Raw genomic sequence first — 12,239 nt, 5'->3', positions numbered from 1 at the left:
CTCAACTAGTAAGAAAAGCTTTTGTTTGAGTTAACACACCCGCAATAAAATATTGTAAACATTTACCAACTCTATTATTTTCATTTGCATAAAAACAATTGAATCTCTATTTATCTTTCAGGCAGTTCTCGCTAAAAAAAAAAAATATTTCTGACCACTTCCTTACCTCTTATTAGCAATAATATTATTATTTGGTCTTATTAGCTCTTATTATTATTAGCAATATTAGCAATGTTATACTTCTGTTTCAAAGACCAAGCTACTGGGTGGAATAAAAGCTGTTGATACTTCCTGGTAGTTACTTGCGTTTCTGATTACGCTTGTGAGAGTAGACAGGTGACTTGAGTCAAATCAATCTAGCTGGGTGTGTGAGTGCAGACAATCAACACCACTTAGACGTGATAAAAGTGTAAATGTAATTATTCAATTAAATAACAAAGACCCTAAACAGAAAGAGTTAAACCGGGACGCTGAAAATTCACCACCCGTGTCACACCTCTCTCGCTGGAGAGTTGCAACTCTGATGTGAGTCAGGGAGTTGCCTGATGTTTGAGAACATAGGGGCGGGGGCTGTGACTCACGAACTTCCTCTGTGGTGTAGACTGCAGCTCTTATTCCTGAACCGAGTGGATTAGTGCTTGCAACAGTGTTAGCAAGCAGTGTGTTTAGAGGCTGCTGAATGTCTGTAGAAACGGGGAAGGGAAAGGACAGCAGAAGACAATCGACTTCTCAGACCGCTGAAGTTCGCACGGCAGAAATTTCTGAACTTGTTGCACACGGTAACTTCAAATTCTATATCTATCAAAACATATTTGAGTTTTGCTGTTAAGGATTTTAACTTTTGTGTTCGTGCCATTACGCTAAATATTACCGGAGCATCATATTTCATTTGTGGCTATTGCAAATTGCAACATAGGTAGACTATGTAAAACTTCCTTTTTAAAAAGCATGGCTTGAAATACAGTAATTAAATGCAAAGAAATGCCCATAAAACTGAACGATGTTTCAAGATTCATATTGCTAGCAACAGTATGTAGATTTTTAAACGGTAGACGGTTACATAACTGTCAGCTACAATTGATAGATAAAAGGTAAATTACATTATAGTAATAAAAAAAAACAATTATTACATTATGGCAGATGAAAGAAATCTGTCGATAGCTAATGACCTGCCTACATAAATCCGATTACCGCTCAAACGTTACAGTAGAAAAATAAATGTAACAGGAATAAAAATATATAGGCGACATGAAGACGTAGTTTATTTAATATGTTGGTGGCATTTTATCACGCTGTGGGTATGTATTTAAGAACTGTACTATAAGAAGTACAGTAGGTGGCGCTGTGTTCTTTGCTTCAAACTGAATGTAACTGATGTTGTGATATGGATTTATGGCCAAAAGGTTTCGTTGAACTCATGTCAGTACCTCACTGTACTTATAATATGAAGGGATAGATAGTAATATGAAGGGATAGATAGTAATTGCACTAAAACCCTATGGTTAAGTAATATTCTTTTTTTTAAAAAAACTGTTTTATATTAATTGTCAGAAAATACTACTTTTTTTTCGTCCCTCGGGCATCTTGATTCATATATTTTAAAATAGTATCCATATACTCAATAAACAAATGTAAGACTTGGTCAAGACGTTTGTCATTGAATTTACAAAGTTTTGTTCAGTATTAACATATGATATGAAGCTCGTGAGGTCAATGTAGTGAGGAGAGAACAGGAAAGGGGGATATTTCTGTCGCAAGCCAGCACGTTGCGAGCTGCACGGCTAATGGAATTTGCTGTTTCCTTTTTTGAAAGACTGGAATACTCTTTAGAATGGTTAACATCCCGTACAGCACAGCAGCAGTTAAACTTTAACCCTAGCAGGCAAAGTGAACACAAACATGAGACCCTGTACTGCTGCACCAGGAAACGAGCGAAGGGAAACAGTCTCAATGCTGTGCCTAGGGAAAGACAGCAGACAGTCCATGCCAGACAAGATTTATGTTCCAGAACATAAAGCAAGCCGGTGGTCTTTAAATACAAATAGGTCTCAGCGTGTTTAAAACTGACCGAATGGAACATTCAAATAATAAACTAGTTCAGTGCCCCTAGAAAATACTGTTCTGTACAATTCCCCATGGTGAATGTGGCCTGACAGTCACCCGATGTGTGAGTAACTGAGGGTTTATGACTTTGAATTATGCATTTTTTATATGACTAATTACCACTCCTTATTTTCAGTTGATGTTGCTCAACTGTACCATAGCGTAGTGTTGCGCAATACACTGGCAACTTGTTTCAGATGCTTGGTTGGTGACGGTGAATCCTGTCGTTGAAAATGGGGAATTTGCACTTGTTTGTATGAGCCCAGGCATTATAAGTCTTCTATAGTAGTTTTCTATATGTTTAGCACAGTACACTAACTGATTTTGGCCAGCATTTAGGCATATTCAATTGGTGATGCAGTGCTTAGGGCCCTGCTGAAACATATATTTGCCAGGTGTTCAAATACATGTTCAGGTTTAAGACAAAAAATGATAGTAGGATGCAGTCTGCCATAAGGGAAACTGCTTCGCTACAGTCCTATCAGTAATGTAAAACACTTATGACTGGTTTCACAGACCCTGATTAGCACTGTGAAACCAACTGAAAAAAAAAGTATCCTGGGGAAGAATGCAAGCAATATGTTTAATTGGCTCTTTGCATGTGAACTGTGTTAATTTTAGGAAGAGCGGTTTATTTTTCTTAACTGGGAATAGTTTGAGTAGCACATATTTGTGGTCTGAAACTATTAACGAAATCTGTGTTTTTAAAGCAGTGTGTGGCTCTGGTGTAGCCAGGTATGGTTTCTGTGTTAAACAAGGCCTCGTTGCTAAGTGAATCTGAGTGAAGGCAGATTAACCCCCCCAATGGGAGGGCACAAGGTTAAACCTTTTTTCTTGGCTGCGAGGTCACAGCAGAGGAGTTTTGCAGAGTCTTGTGGGGGTGACGGCTCCTTGTAAATTTTATTTATCAGTCATGGGTCTTTTAATGTAGACAGGGCTTCACAGACAAAGACTTTATTTACAGCAGACTAGTCCAGGCTGACAAATGACTTTGCAAAGGGGAGTGTGCCTTGCTGGGACTGGGTGTCTGTCAGCACAATGGTGCATCAGTGCTGTTAGTCTACTCTGGGAGGTTTACTCAAACTGTGCTGTACTGTATCAGTCTAGAGATCAATGCATAATCCACTCTGCTTAAAAACCTACAGGGATTGGACAACAAGAAACACCTTCAATATATAGCACACACTTTTCGGTGCAAGTACTTTTCTCCAAAGGCCCTGTGAATTGAAATACTAATGCCATTCCTGTCATTGCTTTAAAATGTTAGTCCGTTAAGTCTGTTTCAGTTGCAACTGAAATTTCTAACTGGACTGAATTAGAGATCTGAAGGGCTTCAGGCTGCAGTCCCTTGTGTTGTGTGTCCACACTGCAGTGTTTTTGTTCTTGAGTAAACTTGTGGATTAGGTGCATGTGTGTGCAGTTTGGAGTGAAGCAGGCGTCATGCTGGGTGACAAGATGAGCCAAGGAGGACCGAACTGCCTTTTCCTGTTTTTGAGGTTTGTTTTCTCTATCGGTTCTTTCAGTTTGGAATTGGGATGAGCAGAAAAGCACGGCATTAAAAGTCCCTTTTAACTTCCACAATTGCCATTTTGAGTGGGACTGAAGGGGGAACAAAATGGTAAGGATAAGCTGCCATTGATTGTGCTTTTCCATCTCAGGCACTTCATAAAAACTGCTCTGTGGACTTGATTTATATCAAGGCTTTGTGTGCAACTGCTAAACTTTTTAATTTCGCCAAGGAAAAACTGAGAAGTCAGTTGAACGCCAGTGCTTTTTAATGAAACGGTTACCATGTATACTGTAAAAATAATTGGCTTTTATTAATCCACAGAGTGTCTACATTACCCACAAGTTTGATATTGCAGTTCATCTTCTGTTTCTGCAGTGTTTCATTTTAAACTAGAGTGAGGCAGAGTCACACTGGGTGACAGCAGGAGCCAAGGATCAGGGGTCTGTTTTAGTTTGTTTTGTTTTCCTGTGTTTATTAGGGCTTTTTACAGTCTGAAAGAAATAATATATATGATTTTTTTAAAAAAAATCTGTAATCATATTATTAGCGATTTTAGTCATGTTTCTGATAGTCACCTAAAATTTAAAAAGAATCAGTGATGCTACCATTGTTGTGTTCTTCCTTATTTCTGTTTTATAAGAGGACTGGGTGGGGTGTGGTGGAGGTGTTACGTGCCGGTTCATTAAACTGGGCATTGGGGAAGTTTACTTTAAAACAGTGGTATGGCTTTATTTTAAAAAGCCGACAAGCGAAAAGCACACAGAGGAAAATCTAAATAAGAGCTTCTAAATAGGGAGAATGTTTTAACATGATTTGGGATAATCATTTTTATTGTGACCATTTTTAGACAATATTCGATAACTGAAAAGCATGCCAAGGCATGATCTGCTTTGTTTATGACTCAAGTATTGGTCCACCAGTTTTATTTTTTTTTTTAAGAGGAAGTTGTTTGATCAGCTTTGCTTCTGCTTTGCTGTGTAGATGCTGGTAGATTATGTTTTTACTTGATTTATACTGTAAATAGGCCCACGGGCATCATTCCTCTTATAATTCCTCGGGCAGTAGTGTGGAGTAGTGGTTAGGGCTCTGGACTCTTGACTGGAGGGTCGTGGGTTCAATCCCAGCTGGGGGACACTGCTGCTGTACCCTTGAGCAAGGTACTTTACCTAGATTGCTCCAGTAAAAACCCAACTGTATAAATGGGTAATTGTATGTAAAAATAATGTGATATCTTGTATCAATTGTAAGTCGCCCTGGATAAGGGCGTCTGCTAAGAAATAAATAATAATAATAATCGCGTTTTGGCATCACGTCATTTAATAATTCTTCCCATTCATAAGTATGTATACCCAAATAAGTTTAAAGTTATCGGAAGACTGGTTCTAAACCTAAAGTCAGAACCATGTGAGCTACAATCATCTGTCTGTAGTTTTATTTCAATTTGCAAGCTGATTAATGGAGAAAAACAGGCTTTTTTCTACACTGCCCACCAACCAAAAATGTCTAGTGCTAAACAAGATTTTAAAATCCATTTTCATTTTTATTAGGACTAGAAGTATTATCACTGGTCCCACTTTTCTTCTGTTAAATGTAGGTTATTGATGTGTGTTTTATTGTATTTAATTTGGAATAGGTGTATATTTCAAACACAATGCAATAGAAAAAATATCAGCTATAGTGGTATGAAGTCACGTCACATAGCCCAGGTCCACTACAGTGGACAAACTGTACTTGCTATCAAGTCAGGAAGAAAGGGTTGTTATTGGAACCCTATTCTTTGGTATAGGGTCATAGTGTTCAAGCTTTCACTGTGCAATGGTCCCGTTTGGGAATGGTAACCTTATCTTACAGCAGTGGACACTTCATCATGGAGGTTTTGATGAATAGATCAGATGGAAACTCTGCCAGTTGTAAAACCTGTAACTTAGAAGCAAAAAAAAAAAACAAGAGTTGCCGGAGAGTCTGAAGGGGTCATGGTTAATGTATAACTCCAGAGCTCTCTAAGTTGCTTGTGCTTTTATCTTTATCTGACCAATGTGTTGCTGTTTTAAGTTGAAGGAGGAATCGTTTTTGCTTCCACGTTCAAGCCAACAATAATGGAAAAGCACTGTGAAATCTCTGATATTTCTTTTTATCTACTAGAATGGGAGAAGGATGTCACATTATACGTTTGTCTTCTGTAAGACTGGTAGGCTGGATTTTCAGAATCAGATATAAACCGATCATCAGGGCCAGCGTTTGGATGTTTCAGTGGAAATCACAAGTGAAGATGATATTTAGGCCAATCCAGTACAATGGATTGGGAGACTTTTTTTCTTACTTTTTTGTAAGAGGTCCCTGCCAAGATGTTTATTTAAAGATTTTTACATTAACAGGGCATCCATTTGGATTGCATCAACTACTTATTTTTTCTGGTGATCTCTGGATAACTAAGAATAGGTGGTTGATGTGATCCAGGTTGATAACCCAGTGGTGTAAAATGCTCAAAAAAAAAAAAAAAAATCCAGCAATGGCAAGGTATATGTTGATCAATGTGAGTAGCAGTGTGGAGTAGTGGTTAGGGATCTGGACTCTTGACCAGAGGGTTGTGGGTTCAATCCCAGGTGGGGGACACTGCTGCTGAATCCTTGAGCTTTCCCTAGATTGCTCCAGTAAAAATCCAACTGTATAAATGGGTAATTGTATGTAAATAATGTGATATCTGAATAATATATAATGTGATATCTTGTAACAATTGCAAGTCACCCTGGATAAGGGCGTCTGCTAAGAAACAAATAATAATAATAATAATAATAATAATAATAATGTTGGTCCAGTTGTGCAAATTAGCTAATTTTAAGGTCTTTTCTTACTTTGCGTCCATTTTTAATATGAGCGCTATCTTTAAACAATATCGTCTTTAAATATTAAATCGCATCTCATAATACTAAACAACATACTGAAGATTGAAGTTGTTTAAAGATACATACGGTTCTATAAACATGGAAAAAAATAGGAATGTGGCAGTAGCAAGTTCATTTCTGCAAACATAATCTCTGGTAGTTCAATTAAAGGTGAAACAACTTCCATCGTTAATATTTATGGCCGTCCTTTGTAGGTGGAATTCCTATCTTTTTTATAGACCCTTTTCCTTGATCAAATATGCCAGCAACAGAGATGGCTACAGTGTACATCAAGGGACCAGCACCAAATCTTGGCTTGAAATGCAAGCAGTAATCCTTGCTAATTGAACATTCAGTTGACAGATTAGTGCCCTTTATTCCAAACAGGAGATTTGCAAGGTTTGCTGGTTCCTTTCTGGGGTTTGAAGCCAAAAACAGTATCCTAAAGCTTATTATTACTTCCCAGCAGTTAATTAGTCTGAACATCTGTAAAGAATGAATCGGATAACAATGACATCACATTTAATGAGGACCTGGTGGAAAAAACAGACTTCTCAATCCTGGTTAGATGTGGCTGGAAATCTGGAGTTTGGTTTTGATCATGGTTAGTGTAGCTGGTTTAGACATGTGTACCCTTTTAAACCTGTGACCAGAGATAGTAAAAGAGACAGCTCAGCGCCCTGGGTACAGCCTAAAGCAATGGAGCTGTAAACTAAACACACAGTACAAATGTTACAGCACATGATGTATTAGTTGAGCAATCAAGTATGTGGCTTCTTCAGAAATGATTCCCTTGTCTTCAAAGGGTTTGCTAACCAGCAGGCTTAAACAAGCAGTAATTGCTTCTGGCGACGGGGTAAGAATTAGTATAAAACTTGTAAAGAAATTATACTTGAACTGCAGCTTTAACTTAGGTCTTGGCCTTGCTTTATATAGTGGTCAGTGGTTTTTAAAGGTGCTGTTTTAAAAAAAATATTAATACTCCTGTTTTCATTGACATGTCTGTTATGATGTTTGTTCTGCAAACGTATACAACTGGTCTCAAAGACCCTCATTAACACTAATCTTGAACTACCAAATGTTGCCTTAGGTAAGGTAGCACACAATTCTCATTGCTAATGTCCGGCATTCCCAATTTCTGTTCGTTCTCAATTAGAAAGCTGGACCAGCCTGGTAATGTTCAGTATTAAGAATTGTAGGTCAGGTTTAGGGTTAGGGTTGCATACCTAATGCGTAATTGTTTTATCCTCTGTCAAGTGAATATTGAACTGTGTGTGTAGTGTGTGGTCTAATAGAAGATATTTTTATGAAAGTATATCTACATGGCAGTTTTTTTTTTTTTTTGCTAAACGGAAAGACAGTACTGTACTTGACTTTCTTATAAACACTGTTGTGGAGATGAAGCAGATTCGTGCCCACGATGACTGTGCTTAACTGGTGAATCTGGGTCCTCTCTATACTGCAGTCCATTTTGGAAGAACAAGGCCAGGCTAAGAATCTCAAAAGTATGGCCAAAGCAAGACAGATTACGTTAATGAAATTGGAAACACTGTAACCTATAACAGTTTGATTTAAATGTGTATTTTCTTTGTTGTATAAGACCTAGAACCAGTATGTCATTACTGAGTTGACCTGTATAAGTCTCGATACATTTTTCATTGACGTTTGACCCTTTTGTTCCATTAATCCACCTAATCTCACGTAATGAACTTTTTTTTTTCTTTCTTTTCTTTGGCGCTTACCGCAGTTTCATCACTGACTGTAAACCCCATGGAGCAGGATTAAGAGAGCTGTTCATATCTGTCACTCTGCTTGTCTAAACTCTCCAGCCGTTTTATAAGCCTGTCAGGCAGGGAATGTTTTTTATTTTCCTGGAAACAGTGTGCTGCGCTTGCACATTTCTTTGAGGGCATTAATAACTGGGTTGCGTTTTCATAAAAAGAGAATACATTGTGGTTTCTGGACTAATACATTTTTTTTTTTTTATCCTCCACTGCTGGATATGGGAATGCAGTGGAGCTGTTTGTACATACTTGTGTTTTGCATTGAGAATAGGGGATTATAATGGCACTTGGGCTGGACAAAGCATGCATTTCCAGTGGTCTGCTTATTTTTATTGCAAGCCTGAAGAAAAACCTTCAAAGTGATGACCCAGGATTGTTGTGAAATGAATAACATAAATGGACATAAATAAAAATGTGTTTCCATTAGAAGTGCTGGACTTGGGCTGATTTCTACTAATTCAAGTTTTCCCAAATCCATTTTTGTAATAGTTGTATATCCAAAAACCTTTATTAACCTTGTTAACTCCTTAAACATTTCTGTGTAGGCTGTCCCAGTAGTTCACATTAGTAGACCAGGGTTGAGAAAAAGGGCCTTTTATTGGAATGGCTGTTGGGGGTGGAAATGCTAATTTTGTTGTTTTAATGTTTGTTGTCAAGGCAATTCTTCTGTCGCACCCCAGGGCCACCTAATGAGCGGAGCTGCCTTGATGGTTATCTTTACAGAGGAGGTGAAACAGATGTGTCGGAGGAAGTTAACATTTTAATTACTACCCCCTCCATAGAAACTGTGGAGTCAGATACTATCATTGATGGCTGTGTTATTTTTAAATCTATATAAACCTTTGAGACATTTCAAGACCAATAATTCATCAAGACGGTCGGCATATAGCTCATTTTGCATTAATTCACTCCTAAATCACACATCATTTTGTAGTCAGCATTGTTTAATTAGTCTTCATTAGCCAGTATGACATAATGTTTAATTTCAGGTATTGAGTGTATTGTTAATTACGGAGACAGCTGGTGTTCTTTGCTAGAATCCTAACAAAACATTTGATTTGAACTCTTTTGTTTACTAATCGTTTAGTGGTTTCAGACCGTGTTTATCCATAGCATTCCATCATAAGATATATAGAAGTGATCACACAAAGGCTTCCCTTTGGAACGTTGCCTCCAATAAAAAGATTGTTTGGAATGGAATGCAAAAATGAGTGTGGTTAGCACAATCAGTGCGTCCTGCAGATTATAATGCAGGCTGATTGAACAGAATTAATTATATTTTTGTTGTAAAACTGTGTGATGCTGCTCCTTCGGGCTACACTGGTTACCTGAGACACCAGTGGGGAATTAAAGTGCTGTGCTTGGTAGAATGCAAGTTTAAATGGCAGGAGGTATTTTGTGGTTACCCGAAAGAATAATTGAATCCATATGTGCTAGCTATTCAAATCCTGAAGTCTTTAGCAGTGACGAAAGGGGATACAATTTTCACTACCTTAGTGGCAATTTACTTAATTACACGAGCCCGGCAATAGCATTACTGCTTGCGTCAATAAGTAGACATGATACGAAGATGACAGCAGTGGAAATTGCTGTATGGTCAACTTAAAGGTCTTCAAAGTTTTTATGAGGGACGTCATTTTTCTTGCTTTTGATAGACTCCTTGAGCCCCAGAAGACTGCACTTTGACACTATTGTCTGCTTCTTCGGGTTCAATTTAAGCTAAATTATCAGCAGAGATTTTTTGCTGTGTAGATTCTGCTTGGAGAGTACATTCCACCCCGATACACACATGGTGAGTGCTAATTTAAACTACATTAGAATTACCTTGCACCTACTCTTTAAACTCAGGCACTGTCCCAGTCTGTTGTCCGCTCCAAATGGTTCCCATCTGGGTCTCCAGAACCAGTTCAAAGGCTTAGCTTGACTGAGTAGAGAACTGCACTGGTGACACAAGGAGCATTACCTCACTCTTCAAAAATGCTTTGTTACAGAGAAAATGGAAACTGTCTGAGGTTTATGGTGGGAGAAAAATCAGAGCCGTCTGTGTAAACCACCACCAGTCACTCCACTGCAGGCAAATCTTTGTGACAGCCTGGAGGACTCTGGTTACAGCTCTGCGGGCAGTCCCTTGCACCAGAACCGCAGGCAGCAGTCCCACACACATGAAACTGTATCTCTTAACTTTAATCCCCTTTAATAAAAGGGTTCTATGAAACATTAGTTGCGTTTTAACTATTTAAATTCATACAGTAAAGACGTGAATAAAGAAATTGCTCCATAAATCATGTTAATGTGTATTTGAATTATATTAGGTTAAAGAAAGCTTTACTTTTTTTCTTTCAGGTTAGTGTCATCATTTTTTTTTTTTTTTAACATACCGGCAACAAAAGTACATTTGTTTTAAATATGAGTGTGAGTCTGAATACATTGGCAAGAACAGTACAATTAATGTATGACGGATGGAGGAATGTTTTAAACAAACGACCTGTATTGATTGTTACAAAAGGGCATCTGTTATACTAATGGCATCTTCTCTAAAGAGAGAATGCCTGCAGTTTACCTTTATGGGGTAATGAAGTGGTTAACCAGGTTCTGTGCTGCCTGTCTGGGAAGGTCACTCTAGCCACAGCACCTGTTGTAGCCTGATGCGAGTCATTGCAGCCAGCCAGATAAAGCTGTGCTTGACTGGAAGAACATTCATTCAAATCTGCTATCTCTCATTGTCTAGGTATCTGCTGTAAATTAAGTGTCTAGGTTGTTGTGTTTTTTTTTATTTTTTTTTATTAAGCGTGCAGATAAAGGGATTACCGTCCTAACTACAAAGCTTTAAACCGCTCCAGATGATACAAGATGGAGTTGACAAGTAGCGATTGCTATTTTTATGAAATATTTTTATTAAATTTTTTTATGAAATTCTGTGAAAACTACCTTTTTTTTTTTTTTTTTTTTTTTTCAGTCAATGGCAGCTTATTTTGGAAATTGATTAGATTCTGATCCGATGTAGGGGTATATGTTTGATGCAAAAGACCTAACTTCAGGCCTTGGGTCTTTTGAAAATAAACGTCTGGCTACCAACAGAGAACAATGTAAAATATTTTAAGAATGAGAAAACTGAAGTTGAGAAACAAGTTTGACCCCTGTGGGTATTTATACATTTCATACCCATACCCATGAAACGAAAGTCTGGTCTGTTGCTAACCAATTTTGTTGAAATTCGAATGTCTCCTTTTGAAACGTGTTTCTCAACATTTAGTGGATTGTGTAAATATGTTTGTTTCTTAATGGGAGAGGTATAATTTAATAGGTGATTTATGGATGTATTTTGAAGTTTAACCCTTCCTCAACTGGTTGTGCTTTTAAAATATAGTGCTTTGTCCCAAAAAGCATTATTCTAAAGTCCTCAGTTGACCCACCTCAGAATTTGGGCAAGCCTGGGTAAACCCCAGAGATTGTTTATTTGCACTCCAGACAAAACAGTCTTTAACCTTTTGTATCATTTCAACACCACCAGCATTTTCCATTGTGTCACTTTGCCGTTTAGTTTGGATTTCTATTTGACTATACACGTGTGCCAGGCTTGGCCCCGCTAATCAAATAAACTTAATGATTACCCTTGGAAAAGGCAAATACTGCCAAGAGCAATGCTGACTTTCCTTGCTGGGGGGAGTAGTTGCCTCATTAGGACCCTGTAACTCCGGTATCTGTCTAGTATACAGACTGAGGAAGTACCTCAGGGTCTAGTTCAGCCAGCTGCTGAGATATCAGTACTGTCTCCTGCCCACAGCCAAGGACATGAAAAGTACCATATGTTTCCTTTGCTTTGGCAGTCCTTGAATAAATAGAAGCTACAATATCTATATTCAAAAACATTTTCTATGAGATTGATAGCTCGGGTCCTTTTCATGAATTTAATTTATAAATTACGTTTGAGAAATTGCGGAGTAATTCCAGTGTAATTGG

At 38.0% G+C, this 12,239-nt stretch overlaps 1 protein-coding gene across 4 annotated transcripts in view; it reads left to right on the top strand.

Moving 5' to 3' along the window:
- Positions 1–446: 446 nt before the first annotated feature.
- Positions 447–12,239, top strand: part of LOC117412890 (four and a half LIM domains protein 3-like) — a 32,010-nt gene continuing 20,217 nt past the window's right edge. The window contains exon 1 of one of the 4 annotated variants that reach the window (XM_058999539.1): positions 447–525. Coding sequence is in view for 1 of the 4 variants with exons in the window: in XM_034021513.3 (XP_033877404.3) it covers positions 680–779 (100 nt within the window). In the remaining 3 variants the exon portion in view is untranslated. The other 3 variants (XM_034021513.3, XM_058999540.1, XM_058999541.1) reach the window with 3 other exon arrangements.

This window comes from Acipenser ruthenus, chromosome 25 (assembly GCF_902713425.1).
Source record: "Acipenser ruthenus chromosome 25, fAciRut3.2 maternal haplotype, whole genome shotgun sequence".
Taxonomy (NCBI): domain Eukaryota; kingdom Metazoa; phylum Chordata; class Actinopteri; order Acipenseriformes; family Acipenseridae; genus Acipenser; species Acipenser ruthenus.
Note: the sequence above shows the minus strand (reverse complement) of the source record. Positions and strands in the feature narration are given on the sequence as shown.